Genomic DNA, 20,362 nt, shown 5'->3' with positions numbered 1-20,362 from the left:
TTTTTTCTTCTCCACGAATGTGGCACGGACGACTAACGCATGACTCCTTCGCATTCATACATAGAGAACAGCATCAAATATACACATACAAACGATCATATGGGCACATGGTTGCATATATTAACTCATCTGAGCCTGGTTGTGTAGATAAATTCTTCCTTTTCTTCTTATAGTTGGTAAGCCATGAATAAACAAGCTGAAATCAAGATCTTCGATATCAAGGAAATTCTACCTTAACATAGGATTGGTGATATAAATAGAACTTTTTTCCTTCTTTTTCTTTTTTTCGGGTGGGGGCAATCCTGGACAGGACCCGTGAAGGTGGATCGACCATTGTCAGTGTAGCATCCTTTCTAGTATATAGTTATGGCTAAGAATTTCTGTCTACTTGGTAAGATTTATTATCAATTCCATGAGATTATTATCAAAGAGTTAAGATCAATATAAGTTGTCTCTTTATTTTCTTGAGTAATTAGTATAAAAATAAAATAATATTTTGACTTGGTCCATTTGTTTAGTGGGAATAGGGGTCCAGAATTGGAATCGGATCTATTTGGTTGGGCAGAATCAGAACCTCATTTCCATTCTTGGTAGAATGGTATTTCCCCATTTGAGCGAATGACTATACCTTCCCCCTCCCTTGGAATGAAATTTCATTCCTGTTGATTCTAGATTCTGTTTAAACCAAATAAATTGTGGAAATAGATCATTTTGATTCAATTCCAAGGGATTCTGATTCTGATTTCGACTATGAACCAAATGGACACTTAGTATATTATCAAAATTTATTAAGGAAGAAAAGTAAGGATTTTTAATCTTCATTGGTGGATATGAGAGAGAGAGAGAAGATAAAGGTTCTAACCTTTGAACCAAGGATCAAGATTTTGCAACATATTAGCCTATATTAGCTAATACATATGGTACTAATAGGTTAATGATGCATGTTTTTGAGGGCTATGGAGGCCTAAGACACAGCCCCAACCTATTTTTGAAAAAAAAAAAAAAAACTAAAAAACAATATGTACAAAGTTCAAAGTACCGATACAGCCCATACTTCACTAGGGGTGGATTGTGAACAAGAGTATACTTACAGAAATTATTTTGAGAAGGCTATTTTACTGCACCAATTCCAACTATTCACCTTAAAACTTATAAATTGATGCCATCACCAGTTATCATGTAAATCTTTCTTCTCTATATGTAATTCTTATTTCAACTAACATTTTGCTTCCATTATAACATTGTTTGTTTCGTGGCCTACACAGAATGAATTCTTCAACTTGAAAACATAAAAATGATAGTAAATAATAAATATTTCCTACACGTTACATGATTCAAATTGGTGACCATGTCGCATCGACAACTCTGCAGTGTGGCCAAACCAAGAATCTACATCCTTCCTCTATTAAATCAAAGCGTTCTGAAAAAAAAAATGTTCTAGCTAAGCCCATCAATATTTTTTATTAGTTCTCTGTAAAACACCCACCAAATAATTAATGAGAAGCACTAAATATGATCCGACCTCAAACTAAGGTCTAAGAATAATAAAAAGGAAACCCATTTCAAGAGAGATTGAAAATGAAATTTAGGGTTGTGGAACCCCAAGTCCTATTCCCCACTCTACTGCATTTAATGCACTCCACATGATTCTAAGCTTCTCATCCTCTCTTCCAAGAAAAACAGGTCTTGTTTCCTAGTTGTCATGGTCCTAGAAAGTTAAAAATGTCTTACAAACCAAATTGTTGATTACCTTACACCCTTATAAAATGACATCAAGTAAAGTTGTCGAATTACTTTAAGTGTATTAGCTCATAGAACACGTACTTTCAAGCTTCAACCCTCTATGTTTTAGGAAGGAGAGACCATGTCCATGTAAAGAGGTGAAATAGCCTTGTTGTTGTTGTTTTTGCCATTTTTTCTAGACAATAAAATACAAGAAAAAACAGACATCTTCATCACCATGTTACAAGAAAATAAAAAACACGGCAGCTTCAATGCAGCATTTAATGCGCATGGTGGTGAGGAAGATTCGTTTTCGAGATGCCTGGTTTTCTCGCCAAAATCGGGGAGGAATGGATTAAAAGTGGTTGTTGGCATTGGCAGTCTCGCCGGTGGCAGGTGGTGGAGTGGCAAACCTATCGATCCGTGTTGTTAAAAATGGAGATCAGACTAGGGATGGCAATTTATATCCTATCCCACGGTGGGTACCCGCCCCTATCCTCTCTGGTTTCTTTTTTTTTTTTTCTTTGCTTAAACGATGGTGTTTTGGGGCGGGTATGAGTTTTGGGATTCTAGAACCCCGTATGAATGTGGGTAGGGTAGGGTAAGGTATTAGGCTAAATCCGATCCTTTCCGGTCCGCATATTGTTGGAAAGCATATAAACTTTATGTATTAGGCGTTTAATTTAATAATATTTTGAATTTTATGCGAATGATAATTGATAGTTTATGTGTTTTTTGCATGTTTTAATCAAATAATTAGAAATCTTGATGTTTATTTGTGTTGTTTTACTTATTTATTGCTTATATAATAAGAAATAATAGAAAATTAGAAGTAGATTTTAAACCCAACCCGCCCCTACCCTTGAATACGAGGAGGGTAGGGTAGGAGAGGATTTTGCACTTTCATGTGCAGGTGGGATTTGGATTTTCAAAATCCAACCCACTACAGGTTTTGGGGCAAGTACAGGTTGAGAAGTTTAAGGAGATAAATAGGATCTTGAATTTACAAAACCCTCCCTGAGTCCTGTTGCCATCCACTAATTATAATTGATCAGCTAGCGGCATTAGGGTTTCCATGTTGATGTGTGCCACAGCACAGGACTGAGCTAATGCACGTCTCTGTGATCAGAACAGCAGAACAGCATCATGTGCATATGTACTACCTGGTGTCCCAAGTCCCAACCATAGAGACCTGGGTCACTGCTCCATGTGTAGCTTTCATCATGGCATCATATGCCAACATACCACCTGCGCTGTCAATGAGCAGCAGCATGTGTATATGTTGCATCTTCTTGATTGATCAAAGCATGGTTTTCAAAATCGAATCAGATTAGGTAGTAGGATTAAAAAAACTGAGAATCAGTCATTTGACCAGTTTTGTTTTACCCCAAAATGTTTTTTTGACCAAAAACCATTAATTTGATCAGCAAACCACTGACCTAAGCGATCGAATCATTGATCTGGACAACAGAAACCGCACCCAGAACAGTTTCCTATCTGGTTCAGTTTTAAAAACCATAGGTCAAAGTTTAGTGGAATAGGGTGGGAGGGGATTGTTATATAACACAGAGTGGTAGACTGGTAAACTCTCTCCTGGGTCCTGGCTGATAGGAAAAGGTGCAGGACCAGTGATAGAAAATTAACCAAATTGTACAAGTTGATCCGGCCAAAAGCTGCTGTCTATGGTCTCTTGGCAATCAAATGTGTAGTCATGCATTCATTGACTTACCAAATTTATCATAACCAGCAACATCCTATTACCACTCTCACTTTAAATTATTTGTATTAATTAATAACCTAACTCAAGCATACGACTTTCTTAGTTGAGATTCTAGCTATAACAGTTAATCCAGGGAAAACAAGCAAATCACAAACCTCTTAATCCTTATTTGGCTCAGTATCTGCACGAGCTTATTTGGATAAACCTTTACTAACCTATGAATCAACAGCTGTAGCATCTGCACGAGCTCATGTCTACTAGCAGTTCAGCCCTCCTGTTTGCCTTGCCTAGTTATAATTCTAGTTGAGAAAGTAGCTAGGATGACAGGCCTAGTTTTCTTTATTCAAGTTCATTATAACTCTTTATGGTACTACCTACTAGCTCCAACATGGTGTTGAACCAACTTTTCGTTTTTTTTTTTTTTTTTTCAGTTTCCTGGGTAAGGAAACCAGAAATATCATAAGATCAATGATATCCTGATGAAGATTTTCCTCCCCAAAGGAAAAAAGGGTAAACCCTTCACAATGTAAAAAGGAAATAAGACGTGCACAGACAATATATCCTGTGGCTTACAACACCTGTGAATCAAACGACAGCTTATAGCTCTTAATCTGGTCAGACGACCTGCCTTCTAGCCAACTAGCGAGCATGTTGGGTTGCAAAGTTAACCATCTAGAAGCAAACTCATAGCATTTTACCCTTTTGGAGGAGCATGTTCTCCTTCTCCGAAGGCCAATAAAATCTAGTTAATGTATGGAAACTTGCACCCCACTAATTGTAGTTTGAGTAAAATGCCACCAATGTTGGTCCCAGCTATCTGGGGTCTTGGGGTAGACTGGAGACAGTCCTACCTTCGGCATTTTTTAGCATAAAGTGGCCTCCATAAAGTTTTGACCATTAGACCTAGTAATCAAGTAATGGCCCCTATTATAACTGTAATTTGAATAGAATTAATTATTACATTTGAAGTCATCCGGAATACAATGTACTATTCAGCTATCTGTTATTCCAAAAAATTGAAATTAATTTAAAACAGATAACTTGAAATAGATCATTATCCGAATGATGTCTACACACACTTACACAGTTAAACGTTACACAAGCTTTCGAAATATATTTATGAGAGCAGCATTTTCTAGATGATTTTTCTTCCTTTTTTGAACTTCCAACCAAATTAAATTTAAGGATAAATATAGCTAACCTAGACTACCATATCTGGAGTAGATATGAAGGAATGAAAAAAAAAAAAAAAAAAAGATATGAAGGATTGTGGCGGTACAAAAGGTATTCTATCAAGGTGGCTGCACTTTTCCCCCCCTACTAAAAGGTGGGCCATGGGTGCACTTTATTCACTTTTTTCTAACTTGCAACCAAACTGAAGGATGGCATAACCCAGACTATCCTATCTATCAGGCAGCAGATCTATCTGCATATTAAGAATTGCGCCGGTACAAAAAGGCATTCCATCCGAAGGTCGTCCCACTTTTTTCGCTGCAGAGAGGTAACTGCAGTTTACTGTTCTCTTTTCTTAACTAGTTGACTTACCCTACAGCAATTGATGAAATGAATGACTCCGAATCACCTGCCAACAAAATATGTTCTAATACCATGCATCTGATACCGTACATTTCATATATGACAGGTTTCACTTTTATGGCGGGCTCCAGTGAGATGTGGGGTGTAAAATCAAGTTGGTACTTGGTAGGGTATTGGAATGTTGGCAAGAGATCCCAAACTCGAAGTGAAAGACCCACAAACTCCTTCTTCCTTTTAAATGGGGGAAAGTAAATTCGTTGTATAAGGGGCAAATGACAATGAGATATAGTTGAAATATTTCGATCTGAAAATTTTTCTGCCTCGTGTGCGTTGAAACAGAGACTATTACAAGGAAAAGACATGTTAAAAAAGCATTGCTTGTAAAAGAAAATCTCAGATCAAGGATGGAAGACCGACAGATGGGTTTGGATAACTTGCAATCTGTCCCATGTTTCTATCATTTATGCTGGTCATTCTCACAAAAATACTTTTTTTATTCGGTTTCAAAGGTGTTATTCTGATGACAGAAGAAACGATTATAACAAAAATTGATTATTTATTAGCTGAACATCAAGCATATTTCTCATTGATTTAGGAAGACCATCCTTATAGGTGGGCGGGAGATAAAACAACGAAAACCAATGTCATTTGATATTGTCATGTATAACCATGATATAAATGATAGAATTGTATTTTTCACTCGTTCAATGGCCAAGCCAATCCAAACTGCAATTCTCTCTGATCTCAAGTATACTTTTCAAATGACATTCGATGTTTTATTAACCTTAAGTCGTATTCTCAAGAGATGTGATATTAAGGTTACGAGCATTTTTCAAGGAAAAGAAAACCAAGGAGGTGCCTCAAATTCTTACAGCACGAGGCAGGCAGGATTTTGAAAAATCATCTAATGAAGAATTTATTGTAAATAGATCGCTTTCCGAGAAAGGTCGTGATCCGATAGAAAATGCCAAAGTGCTGTGATGTGTAATATAATAAGGGGGTCTAAAAAACATAAGAAAAATATTGGATAATTAAATGAAGCATCTTATTTAGCCATGTAACCCGAATGTAGGAAATTACCAAAAGCCAAAGTCAACATCAACATGAGCCCATGTTTGTCTGGGATGTGTGTGTGTGTGTGTGTGTTTGGTGGCAGGGGAAGAACATTTTCAACAGTCAAGGGTCAAGGAAAAGGAAATGAGGCATTCAGAATCAATTCCAATAGGCTTGGCTTTTGTTATAAGAGTCTTGTAGGTTTGACCATTAAAATGGTCCTTTCTAAACTCTGCATTTGAGTCATATGAATTGCTTGAGAAAAATAGTGCATGACCCATCATGATGAATATACCTTTTTCACACCTCCCTGCATATCCTGTCCTTATTGAAAAGAGACCATTTCAAAACAGTGACACTTAAATCAAGAAGGATTAAGAAATGTGTAGCCAGAAGCATGAGCTAATGTCAAAAAAAAAAAAAAAGCATCAGTGACACTTGGACAAGGAGAACAAACTTTTCTATGATTCACTGGCTCTCTGTTGCATGTTTTGAAATTCATGAAGTTTTCTCATATTCCGCTTTTTAATTCCATTTCTGAACAGAAAGCTGGCTAAACACTGTGTATTTGTTGACTGCAAGCTATAGTTTTTGTCCTGCTGGGTTCTTTTCTTTTGCAAGTACTCAGCTGTTTGAGCCCTAACTGTTTCATTACCAAAATATATGTTATGGCACAACTGAAAACAGATAAGTAGATCAAAAACCAAGTTACTAATAGCCAAGAGAAATAAAAGGCAATCTAAAAGGAAAGGGGAAGCATCATAAATAACCAATCCAGGTAAAACGCAAAAGATGATGACTGCAGTCCTCCAATCCATCTTAAAGTTCATCGTACATGCTAGGTTGGGAAGGAGGCTGGATATTTGAATATCCAGATCTATATTTTCCTCACTTTCGAGAGCCTTGATATCCATAAATGCACCATGAATCCACTGTCACCATAGAATCAGGGTGATGTGGCCACAAATACAAGAAGCAAGTAGAAGAAAAAGTGGGATTAGGAGAAACTTAATCATGGGTCCCTCTAGGGTTGCTGTCACCATAGAATCAGGGTGATGTGGCCACAAATACAAGAAGCAAGTAGAAGAAAAAGTGGGATTAGGAGAAACTTAATCACGGGTCCCTCTAGGGTTGCTGTCACCAAAGAATCAGGGTGATGTGGCCACAAATACAAGAAGCAAGTAGAAGAAAAAGTGGGATTAGGATAAACTTAATCATGGCAATAAATTCTTACCTTGTTTCACTTTATAACAGTGTTTTTCAGAGGAAAATGTAAGGTAAGACGCATTAAAGAAAGGGGGGAAAAGGGGATAAAATGTACAAAAGATCACCAGAGGGGTCATGGGCCCACAAGTGATGGGCTGCAGAACAGAAACAAACACATCCGCAGAAGCAGAAAAAAACCCAACCACAACACTCTACAAGATCAACAAGCTCAAAACTCAACAAAGGCCTGGATCAGCAACAAACATCACCTACCTGGGCGTACATAAGAGGGTAAAAGACTTAAACCTCCCCTGTCTTAGCTATATCCAATGGAATCATTAAAAAAATATCCTTTGTCCTTGTTAAATCATTAAATTTTCAGAACAGTGGAATCATTTCAAAACAGAAAACTGAAAGTGTCCCTTCTACTTCAAATTTTTATCCTATTTCAAGCACCAATAATTGAAACCAGGCAACTCCATTCACCTACTCATACTAGTTTCAGGTATATAACATGATCTGTCTCACTTTTTCAGCACTTCTGTCAACAAGATATAATTTGCAGCAAATTTAGAAAGATTTGATTTGATTTATTACAGATTTGAATAAATTTAGGAAAAATTAGATTTGAATAAAATTAGGAAAGTCAGATCCTAGGATTAAGGGAAAGATTTAATCAATCCCTAATTGAGAGAGATTCTAGGAGTAATTGAGAGAGATCCTAGGAGTTTGTCTCTCCTATCTTTTCTTATTTAAGTTGTATGCTCAACATGTTTTATCAACACATTATCAATACAGAAGTATTTCTTTTTCTCTCCCTCTTCATTTCTTCTTCTCTTCCTCTTTATTTTTCCACACGGTATCGGAGCTTTAGGGTCCGATCATGAATTTTAAGGCCGCCATGGTTGGCTCTGGTTCAGCCTCTTCGGATGGTACCAGTGGTGTGACATCTTTGGAGGGAGGTATTCAGTCAGCGGCCATCTCTCTCTCTAAGAATTCTCTTCAGATTACCATTCACAAATTGAATGGAAAGAATTATCTTGAGTGGTCTCAATCCGTGTGGTTGGTGATCGACGGCAAAGGGAAACTCGGCTATTTGAATGGCGAAGTAAAACCGCCAACCACTAATGATCCAAAGTACAGGCAATGGTGTTCTGAAAATTCCATGGTTACCGCCTGGCTGATCAACTCTATGGAGCCTGTGGTTGGAAAACCATTCATGTTCCTGCCGACTGCTCGTGATGTGTGGGAAGTTGTTAAGGAAACCTATTCAGATCTGGACAATCATTCACAATTGTTCGAACTGAATACCCGAATGTGGAAGATGCAGCAAGGTAAGCGTGACGTAACTTCTTATTATAATGAGATGATGGTTGTTTGGCAGGAGCTGGATTTATTTGAAGAAGAAGAATGGGAAAGTCCAAGTGATAGTGCTCGGTACAAAAAAAAGATAGAAAGAGGTCGGGTCTTTGTCTTCTTGGCTGGTTTGAATAAAGAACTCGATGAGATTCGGGGACATATCTTAGGGTAAAAGCCCTTGCCTACTATAAGATAAGTTTTTTCAGAAGTGCGTAGAGAAGAAGCACGGCGGCAAGTGATGTTGAAGAATGTTAATGAAACAAAAATTGAGAATGAAGGGTCCGCTCTTGTGGCCCGAGGTGCAGACGTAGATGGAGATAAACGAGGAGGAAAGCAAAGACCTTGGTGTGATCATTGTAAAAAGTCACGGCATACTCGGGAAACCTGCTGGAAGCTGCACGGGAAACCAGCAGGTTGGAAGAAAAAATCAGACAGTGACAACAAGCCAGGGGGAGATGTCCGCGCACTTCAAGTATGCAATTCGGATCCAGGGCAGCAATCATCCTTGGAGTCTCTTCCTTTCACAAAATAACAAATAGAGCACTTATATAAAATGTTTCAATCTCAATCGTTAAGAAACTCTAACCCATCCTGCTCTCTAGCCCAGCCGGGCAATTTTTTCACTGCAGCCATTGCTTGTACCGAATCTAATGGCTCCTGGATATTAGATTCAGGTGCCACTGATCATATGACCGGCACTTTACAATTCTTCTCTTCATATACACCCTGTGCAGGGAATCAAAAGGTTAAAATTGCATATGGTTCCTTTGCCACTGTTGCTGGGAAAGGAACTATGTCTATTCCTCCTTCTCTAAATCTTAAAGATGTTCTACATGTTCCTAACCTATCATACAATCTCTTATCTGTTAGTAAACTAACCCTTGATCATAATTGTCGGGTTAATTTTTTGTCTTCTTGTTGTGAATTTTAGGATTTAACCTCAGGGAAGATGATTGGGGGTGCTAAACTGGATGGTGGCCTCTACCTCTTTAATAAAGGATCAACCTTTGGAAGGCAAGACCGATAGACTTGTTTTAGCTCTATCTCGGTTTCTAGTGACAGTGAAGTTTTGTTATGGCATTATCGGTTAGGACATCCTAGCTTTCAGTATTTAAAGCATCTATTTCCCAAGTTATTCATGAATAAAAATCATTCGTGTTTTAAGTGTGAATCTTGTGAATTAGCAAAACATCATCGTGATGTTTTTCTGTCCCAACCATATAAAAAGTCAAAACCATTTACCATGATTCACAGTGATGTTTGGGGTCCTTCTAGAGTAACAACTCTTTCTGGAAAGCATTGGTTCATTACTTTTATTGATAATCATACTAGGGTCACTTGGGTTTTCCTTTTAAAAGAGAAATCAGATGTTGAAACTGTTTTTAAAACTTTCTATAACATGGTTCAAACACAATTTCAAACTCAGATTAAAATTTTTCAAAGTGATAATGAAAATGAATTTTTTAACAATGTGTTAAGGAATTTTTTTGCTGAGAAAGGAATTATACACCAAAGTTTGTGTAATAATACACCTCAACAAAATGAGGTGGCTGAAAGGAAAAACAAACATCTCTTTGAAGTTGATAAAGCCCTAAGTTTTCAAACTAAGGTTCCTAAGTATCTTTGGGGAGAAGTCGTTTTAACAGCCACTTATTTGATTAACAGACTGCCTACACGAATTTTGAATTTTAAAACACCTATATAGGTTTTCACTGAATGTTTCCCAAACTCTCGGCTAGTGTTCCCTTAAAAATTTTTGGAAGTGTGGCATTTGTTCACAACCATGATCCTAAACGTTCAAAACTTGATTCAAAAGCACATAAATGTATTTTTTGTAGACTATCACACTAATCAAAGAGGTTACAAATGCTTTGATCAAGTTTTGAAAATGATGTTTGTGACTATGGATGTCACATTCTTTGAAGGAACCTCCAACTACAGATACTCCCATCTTCAAGGGGAGAGCAACACTAGTGAAGATGGTTTTTTAGTTGGTTCTGATTTAATGTTTGAATTTGTCCACAATGATGATGTTCCTCACAACCAGTACCGAAAGAAAGTAAGGCAGAAAATACAAAATTAGTGGAAACGAATTAAATATTGAAAATGTACAACCTTCGGTGATGCCATCTCAAAATAAAAAAACTGAAATAACAGAGATGTGTGCGAAACAGTATAAAGGCCTTGTATATTCAAGGGAACATCTAGCACTAAAAAGGAGAGGCACTATTCCGCGGCATCAACAAGAATATGATCTAAGAGTGGATCATGAAATTCATGATAATTCTCCAAAAATACCTGCAAATATTCCTCCAGGTATTTCTAATTCTTCCAGTCAAATTGATCTTCCCATTGCTCTTAGGAAAGGTGTTAGGTCTTGTACAAAACATCCTCTGTCAAATTTTGTATCTTACAAAAATATTTCACCTTCATATTGTGCCTTTATTTCACAAGTATCTAGTGTTTCCACTCCTAATAGTATCCAGGAGGCTCTAAATGTTCTTGAGTGGAAAGAAGCTGTTTTTTAGGAGATGACAGCTTTGGAAAAGAATGCACTTGGGAGAAAATGGATCTGCCGGATGGAAAGACAATTGTTGGTTGTAAATGGGTGTTCATTCTAAAGTACAACTCAGATGGATCCTTGGAGAGATATAAGGCTCGCCTAGTAGCTAAAGGCTTTACTCAGACGTATGGAGTGGACTACTCTGAGACCTTTTCTCCAGTGGCGAAACTAAATACAGTTCGAGTACTCTTATCTATTGCAGCTAACCTTGACTGAACACCGAATCAGTTGGATGTGAAGAATGTCTTTTTGAATGAAGACTTGGAATAAGAAGTATATATAGAGCATCCACCTGGTTTCACTGAGAAGTTTGGAACTAAGGTATGCAAGTTAAAAGAGTCTCTATATGGACTTAAACAGTCTCCCAGAGCCTGGTTTGAAAGATTCACAAGGGTCGTTAAAAGTCAAGGATATAGTCAAGGACAATCTGATCATACTCTTTTCACAAAAAGATCCACCGAAGACAAGGTATCGGTTCTGATTGTCTATGTTGATGACATAATCTTTACTGGAGATTATATTGAAGAGATGAACAGACTAAAGCAGAGCTTAGCCAAGGAATTCGAGATTAAAGACTTAGCCCAGCTAAGGTACTTTCTTGGAATGGAAGTGGCTAGATCAAAGAAGGGCATTGTGGTTTCGCAACGAAAATATATTGTAGACCTCTCAAAAGAAACTGGAATGAGTGGATGCAAACCTTCAGACACACCGATAGAAGTTAAGGCTAAACTCGGAGAAGTTAAAGATGGGGTTCCAGTAGATGCAGGTAGATACCAAAGGCTGGTAGGAAGATTGATTTACTTGTCACATACACGTCCTGACATTGCCTTTGCTGTGAGCATAGTGAGTCAATTTATGCACTCCCCGTACGAAGAACATCTTGAAGTTGTGTATCAAATTCTTAGGTATCTAAAAGGCACTCCAGGAAAAGGACTCTTCTTCAAGAAAAATGGAAGAGAGGGGTTGAAGTGTATACAGATGCGGATTGGGCAGGCTCAATCACTGATAGAAGGTCAACTCCGGGGTACTACACATTTCCTTGGGGCAATTTAGTTACTTGGAGAAGCAAGAAGCAAAGTGTAGTTGCTAGAAGCAATGTTGAGGCTGAATTCAGATCAATGGCTCAAGGAGTGTGTGAGGTTCTTTGGCTAAAGAGGGTGCTAGCAGATCTTAAGAGACCAGTGAGTTTTCCTATGAAACTGTATTGTGATAACAAGGCAGCTATCAGCATTGCTCATAATCCGGTTCTACATGACAGAACTAAGCATGTTGAGATTGACAGACACTTTATTAAGGAGAAACTTGAAGAAGGAATAATTTGCACTCCGTTTGTACCAACCACTCAACAAGTTGCAGATGTTTTAACTAAGGGCTTGTTGAGACAGCCATTTGAACTTCAAGTTAGCAAGTTGGGCATGATAGATATCTTTGCACCAACTTGAGGGGGAGTGTCGACAAGATATGATTTGCGGCAAATTAAGAAAGATATGATTTGCTGCAAATTTAGAAAGATTTGATTTGATTGATTACAGATTTGAATAAATTTAGGAAAGTCAGATCCTAGGATTAAGGGAAAGATTTAATCAATCCCTAATTGAGAGGGATTCTAGAAGTAATTGAGAGAGATCCTAGGAGTTTGTCTCTCCTATCTTTTCTTATTTAAGTTGTATGTTCAACATGTTTTATCAACACATTATCAATACAAAAGTATTTCTTTTTCTCTCTCTCTTCATTTCTTCTTCTCTTCCTCTTTATTTTTCCACAACTTCCATGACAAGTTTATCTTGGTGCTTGAAATTTTTTATCTTAGAAGCTTTTTAGATTATTTGTTCATTTATTTGTTTTTCACATTTCAGATCTAGCGGTTGCAAAGAAAGTCTGGCTCTGCAACTTCCTCGATAAGATAAAAGATAGGTAATTAATGTTCATGTAAACTCAACTGGGGTTTTTATTCTGGGTATAGCTCAATTTGGCATTAAACCGTTTAGCTCAGACTGTCAAATGTGCTCTTTCAATCGGATTTCACAATCTGTTGACAGGTGACGGGTTTGGCATTAACAATCTAATATTTGATTTCTTATGTTCATCTGATACGTTATAATCCTAGATTGTGCAAGTTGACCTATACAAGTTTAAGGATCCACATGCAAAACACCCAAATTCCAGTTTTGCAAAGTTCTACGGTTGAATCTTGTTTATGTCCTCAAATCTTGCGGCGGTTTTAACATACATATGTTGCTTTTTTTTTTCGTCATGGTTAGTTTGGTTAAATCTGGTTTGTTTCATTATTAGTCTAATGTTCATATCAGTGGGTTTCATATTTAATTAATAAGATAATAATGATGATAATGTAGCAAGTTGATTTTAATAACAATCATTATTTGGCTAACAGATAAAAAAAAATCAAGATACATAAATAATAAGTTTCAGTCACTAACCAAGATTTAGGTCACATTTCCATATATGCAAATAAAAAACAACCAATCAACCAATGGGGAAAACGTTTCCCTTGAACCAATACCAAAAATGGATACTCCTTTTGTAGGCTGTTTTCTAGCCACTGGTGATGTGATGCATCCAAATCAATTTGGATAACCACTTTGTGGCAGAATTAAATGCTAGCCAGAGAGACCATCCCTCCATCAAAAGATGATAGAAAGTTTACATTCAAAGGAATATGGCCAAACCAACAATCAGGCAAATTAATCTGTGTATTTGTGTGTTCTGTGCATGGCTTCTGTTGGCAAAATGTGTATTAGAAAGATCAATTCAATAATCTCAGTTTCTTCTTTTCCTGCCAAGATTTTGTATGTTAATGGTTTTCATATTTCTTCCTTCTCTTTCAACTGTTAATGCCTTCCGCATTCTTTAGCCTACATATTTTATTATTTGATGTTTCACAGTAAACACCCTGATGAATCTAGTTATCAAATTTATAAGAATCATGGCACTAAACTACTTCAATCAAAGATTAGAGAATGAAAACAATGACCTCATTACATCTTCAACCGATGGGTACTATGAGTATGCTCACCTCACAAATAGAAATCCTTGACGTGACATATGAAGCTGATTTGACATAAAATCTTAAGCTTAAAAGATAATAATTCTGTGAATGTTTTCCTTCATTTACTGTTCTACTATTTCCTCTACTACTAATCTTTTAAGTTGATCCATCCATATAAAAACCTAATGGTTCACATAGCATCTTTCATGATTTGAAATGACCTTGAAACCCAAACCATATTCCATTTGATTTTTTTTGATAATTCATATTCCATTTGATTTTGGGATATGCAACAATGGTTTCTTTTTCATTTAAGACTCTCCCTCCTAGCCACAGGCACTACAAAGTGCACATCAAAGAGCTATATATTTTCTTATTTTGTTTCCAATTGCAATCATCTATTGCGTTGAAGTGACTGTGATGCAAGTAACTATGGAGGAAATAAAAGGAAAGAGTAACCAGACCCTAGTTATCTGATTCACATCTTCTAATAGATGATTGATGAGATAAACAGTGCCAGGGCTCAGGACCATAGGTAACTTGGGTTACAAACTTCAAGACATGTCACTGAAACAGAAAAATGCACATTTCAGCGACACTAACAGAGAATGCCAGAAAGTGGTGAATTCTGATGTTATATAGACTTTGCTTGGAGGAGTAAGTCCTGTTACTTGGGGCAAAATCATCAAAACTTGAATGGCATTAACAACCATGAAAAAACAGTGACTCATATTTGAAATGAGTTGTTCCTGTGGAAGTAGTTGTTATTTTCTGCTTGTTCTATTGAAGATCAAGGGAGTTTTGCATACATTTTTCTCAAATAGAATTAATGAAATCAAAGCCATTAATACCTACCAGCATAGGTCTAAAGTAGCTAAACCTTAGGCCAACATGTGCTAATATTTTAGGAGTCATATGGCTCTGCTATTGGTAAGGTATACTTGTCAATGGTTTTTTTTGTAGTGTTCTTAGTTAAGTAATCAAGTATAAGTTATCAAAGGTCACTGTGGTCAGATAGCTTCTTTAAAAGGAACTCAGCCACAGAGATTTTCTGCACTGTTGGAAAGAAAAGCTTTAGTGCCATTGAGAAACCACCCCTATTACATCCATCATCCATCCGCTGCATTTTCTTCACAATGTTTCTCTTTCTCCTCTTGTACTGAAGCTACCATATTAGAAAAGTAGTAAGTTTTGCAGCATTGCTCTAGCCAGTATCCTCTATTTCCAATCAACATTGAACTTGCACCAAGAATTCAAAACATTCTTTCTGAGAAACATAGTCTCCTTTGATATATTACTCCTTGAAATTTCCATTTTGAATTATTTGAATGGGTACATTTTAGAATGGCATTTCTTTTAATCAGAGACTAGTGCTGGAGATTTACCAACATTGGTTACATTGAGAATAATTGAAAAAGATTTATGGAGAAGAACCACCACCAAGTCCCTGCTAGGTGATTAGAATTTAAGGAAAAAAAACAGCATAGAAGTTGTGAGTATGACAGTTGAAACTTGAAACAGATGGCAGAAGTAAAAATTTTCAGGATTCAAATTTCCTTTGAACAAATCCAAGAGTAGAGGTAGGTATGTATAAACCTCCATAACTACATGACTGTTAGATGGCAAATTGTAGTTCATATTACTAGTTTAAGTTCTGCCCCCACTTAATAAGGGCGCAACAGTAATTGTTCTCAGAGTTTTAAGAAGTTATATATCAGCTGACTGCTATCGTGGGCCTTGGGCCTTAGCTCACTACTTGGCTGAAGCGAGAGACCTCCTCTCCTGGAATGCACACGTTGGCTGGGTTCTGAGGGAGCTAAATTCTGAAGCTGAGAGTCTAACTAAATCTGGCGCCTACAGGTATTACTTATTCAGTGATAGTTTCTGCCTATGTAACTCTTTGAGTGTCTGATATCTGTGTACATCTCCTCATGTACCTTTCTTGTCTTGAATAAAGTTAACTTTTTCTCAAAAACAAAAAGATATCCTGGTTGCAAATTGTAGACATGGAAAGATACAGAGGATATCAAACTAAGATCTAGTGTTCCTATTGAATTAGTATACTAATCAGTATATTGCATATAAAATTGAGAGATATTGAGAGAGAGAGAGAGAGAGAGAGAGAGAGAGCATAGTTTAGGAGAAAAACATCTTAAACATGGGAGGTGAGGTAATCAATAATGTTTAGCAAGTGGTATTTTTCTGGATTAAGTATAGGTTAGCTCTTAGGTCATACTTCAAATTTTTCAATTTCCATTTGCATGCTTGGTCACACAATCAAAGATTACAATGGAATTAGAAAAATATATATCGCAAGAAAGCAACAGCATTGAGATGGATCCTGAAACAACTTAAGTCCCTGAAAAATCTCCACCAGAAAAACCTTTATTATATACAATAGTTGAGAAAGTTGTCACATCCATCAGTAAATGGGTGAAATTGATTAAATGACCTTCTTAAAACTAATACAAATATAACTGGCAATGGCTGTTTTTTCACAGGTATTGGATAATTTGTTGCAATATGGTTGAATAAGGCTTAACACTTTAGAACAAGCTTTTTTTCTCTTCTAATTTTTTGTCTGTGTATAAGATAGAAAGATAGAAAGAAAGATAGATAGATAGAGAGAGAGAGAGAGAGAGAGAGAGAGACCAGACTGTGAAGCAATTAATGACATGGCAACGTTCTTCAGTTTCTTGATTTTTAACACCATTTGTGTGTCTTCAATATCATTGGATTGCACAGATAAAAGTGCATATTCGCACCCCTACAAAAGAAATGAAATTAACACAAAAAAGCACATCACCAAAGTGCCAAACTCAAGCCTAATAATTAATTTCAAGTCCACAACATGTTATTTTAAAGCACAGTAAAATCCCAAAGAATATGCTAAATGCAAAAAAAAAGGTAAAACATATAAAATAATGCTGCAAGGGGCCATTACTTAGTGCAATGGTAAAATCTTGGTCTGTCAAGCATGAGAACATGGGTCGAGTCTGAGAGCAGCCACTGTGTGTGAAAAAATGCCAAAGGTTAGGACCATATCCAGTACACCCTTCCCAAGATCCCAGATAGTTAGGAGCAACATTGGGAAATGGCCATTTTATATGAAGCAATATTGCAGATACAATGCAGAAACATGGCACAAGAAAATGAAAAAGGTCAAAAAAAGTTGTCAGATATAAAACATTCCAAGAGCAATGCATAGACACCTAAGGTAGTTAGGGAAAAAATCCAAAACAGTAGCTTGAACACAGCACATTGACTCTAAATACAAAACAGGGTTCATAGAGCATTAGATTCATTCTGGGTGAAAAATTAGTTGAACAGTACCCCTTGTCAGTGAAACTCTACCATACAGCAGTGTATTGTAACAGAAGATATCAAGAAGGGGGAGGGTGGGGAGAAAATGGATAGCCCAACCACCAGACTTTTTTCCTAGATCATATCAGAGGGACATTTAACTTTGGAGAATCATGCATACAATTTGCTAACAGAAATTGCTATAAAGATCCATTTGTTCCAGAAACACTTGAATCCATTGCAAAATCTGCTTATATGGTTTTGTAACTTCCACTATCCACTTCAAGTGAAAGAGTTCTCCCTAATATAGATGAAACCAATACTATAATGATTCAGTAATAATAGGCATTATTGAACTCTAAAGCTATCAAATTATGCTTTCATATTTTGAAAATCACTTAGGATTCGTTAAGTCATTGATACATGAGAAGGTCACACAATCGTTCCTTCAACTTGCAATCATATAAAGTAACAATAACTAATGATCATAAAAAGCAATACAACTACTATGAGGAGACTTCATAAGCATTACCTTTACTGCAATTGAATAAAATCCATTATCTAGTGAAATCTCGGCAAAATTCAACCACTCCTCATATGAGACTTGTAGCCAATGATGATTTGTGGACTTATGTTCCCGTAGAACCAAGGCCTCGTATCTCCACGTCAAGCAGCTCTGCAAACAGATGATTTGGAAATTACAAATAGTAAGCAGAAACATCAGCATAGACTCATTTTTATTAAACTTGATGATGTAAAAAATTTGACGGGTCATAAAACTCGGAATTCAATAAGAAGCTAAAATGTGCATAAAATAAGGACCATCTTTCCCATGGTCATTTATTGAATTTGTCCTCCAATGATTGAACTCAACCAACAACTAACTAATTAAGATTAATCAGCATACAAACGCTACGCAATATAGAAAAGCTTCCCCCAGTCTATTTGATCCTAATCAAGCTGGAGAAACTCAGCAAACATAAACAAACCACGAGTGATGAGATCTATATTAACAAAATAAATTGTCCATGTTATGGAGAACAATTTGGAACGCACAGTTGCAGTAGAAAGCAGATTGCAGGAAATGTAAATAAAATGAAGAAATAATAGAAAAGCTTGCCTTAATGTCTCCTGCAAGAGCGAAAGCTCGAACAAAAAAGTCAATGACAGACAGTTTCTGCTCGATAGTTTTATCTGACATTTCTTTAATAACATGGAGAATTTCAGATCTCATCAACTCTCTCAAGCTCCACCGAACTGAAAGCAAGGATTTCACGTCTTTCGAAACCAAGACCATCTCCAGAATTCGAAGAGATTCATCATCGAATCTGCAGGAATGAGGGAATTGAACTATGTCAAAAAGTTATACTCTAGAGAAGATACGGCCAAAAAAAAATTGAAGCAATATAAATTAGGTTTTAAGAAAGAGAATAAAAGAAACCTTCGTTTCTCGAGTTGGGAACGAAACAGAGAAATTCTTTCTGCAACACTATCAGGCATTTGAGGAAATGGCACTTCCGAGTTCAGAGGTACAGTTTTCGCTTCAGAAGCACAACCACGTATTAAGGCTTGCACAGTTGCACTTGAACGTTGAAGCCTTCCGCATGTAATGGGCTTGGGCCACAACATGTTGAACCCGGAGTCCGGGCAGATTATTTAATATCTTAATTAGACCGGGCTGGCCGGTGGCCCAAGCCCGGCTGTTGTATTAATTTCTGGTAGATTTTATCTCTTAAAGACCAAACTCAGCCCAATAACGTGTATATATTTTTCTTCGCTGGGCTATACAATGAAACCGAATCTCGGCTACCAACAAGCCTCGTAACAAAGACATTACAGCCACGGGTTGGTAGCATCATGCACTAGCATCTCCCATGAATGATAATGGTGGTGATGTTATCAATGCGCAGTGGCTTGTTGGAGCATATCCGGACCCTTATTAGGGGATTTAGGGGTGTTCACGGTTAGGTTGATTTAATCCTGAGCTAATTTTTGAAACCGAATTATGGTTATCAGTTTTTAGAAAACCAGTAATCAAAACTGAATCAAAGCTGATCGATTAATCGGTTGATTGATTTGGTTAATCATCGGTTTTTTAGTTTTTCTATTATTTATAATATTTATTATAGAAAATATATAAATATATATAATATTATATTTTAAATAATAAATAATATATGATATATTATAAATACATATTTATTACTTTATAATGTATAGAAAATATAAAATATATATGTATATATATATACATGTATACTAGTTGGTTCGGTTAACTGCCGATTTTCTATTTTGATTAACTAAAATCGAACCAATATCTTTGGTTTTTTAAAATATTAAACTGAAACCAAACCAACCAGTTTAGTTAACAGAATTTTCATTTCGGTTTTTTTTTTTTTTAACTCACCCCTATTAGGAGTGCAATTTGGTGGGCAGATTTAGATTGGGCTTTTGTCGTAATTATGGGTCCAAACCCGATGGTCCAAGCCTGAAGCGGTGTAAAATGTTAAATTGGGCTGGGTTAGATCAGGCTGAGGTCAACCCTAATCATTCTAAAACTTTGGGTTGGGTTAAGATCTTGTTGGGTTTGAGTTTGTCTTGGGTTGGCATGACTTTTCTACTCCTTTTTGTAATTTTGCCAAATATACTTATACTGTTTAGTTTGGGAAAAGTGCAAATACAAATGAAAAAAAAAATGCATGGTTTGGACATTTGTCACAAACCACTGCATGTTCTCCAACTCTTTTTGGACGAAAATCAGAGGCTTACCAACAAAACTATGGCAATTTAACATGGGATACATGTCCTGATACCCAAAACATTTTCAACGTTGTCAATTTCTTAATGGCAAAGGTCATTTTCAAGTTAACGATCAACTTTGTTTGATTTACTA

General features: G+C 36.6%; 1 protein-coding gene across 1 annotated transcript; it reads right to left on the bottom strand.

The window, feature by feature from the left end:
* Positions 1 to 6,373: 6,373 nt before the first annotated feature.
* Positions 6,374 to 19,176, bottom strand: LOC148868572 (protein DOUBLE-STRAND BREAK FORMATION). The gene is made up of 5 exons (XM_088969326.1): positions 18,911 to 19,176; positions 18,590 to 18,797; positions 18,002 to 18,145; positions 16,819 to 16,933; positions 6,374 to 6,674 (listed from the first exon to the last, which is right to left on the bottom strand). The coding sequence occupies exons 1-5, from the start codon at positions 19,096 to 19,098 to the stop codon at positions 6,493 to 6,495; spliced, it is 837 nt and encodes a 278-aa protein (XP_088825452.1). The 5' UTR covers positions 19,099 to 19,176; the 3' UTR covers positions 6,374 to 6,492.
* Positions 19,177 to 20,362: the final 1,186 nt, after the last annotated feature.

The sequence above is a fragment of the Nelumbo lutea genome, chromosome 2, assembly GCF_056320005.1.
Source record: "Nelumbo lutea isolate HS-2025 chromosome 2, American lotus-T2T, whole genome shotgun sequence".
NCBI lineage: Eukaryota > Viridiplantae > Streptophyta > Magnoliopsida > Proteales > Nelumbonaceae > Nelumbo > Nelumbo lutea.
The sequence above is the reverse complement of the archived record's forward strand: the minus strand, read 5'-3'. Positions and strand labels throughout refer to the sequence as shown.

Coding starts and splice junctions, on each gene's coding strand:
- LOC148868572 (XM_088969326.1), bottom strand. CDS start 19,098: ATGTTGTGGCCCAAGCCCATTACATGCGGAAGGCTTCAACGTTCAAGT. Junction 18,146..18,589: donor CTCTTGCAGGAGACATTAAG/GCAAGCTTTTCT, acceptor ATCTGTTTGCAG/AGCTGCTTGACGTGGAGATA. Junction 6,675..16,818: donor ATTAATTGCTTCACAGTCTG/GTCTCTCTCTCT, acceptor GTAATGAAACAG/TTAGGGCTCAAACAGCTGAG.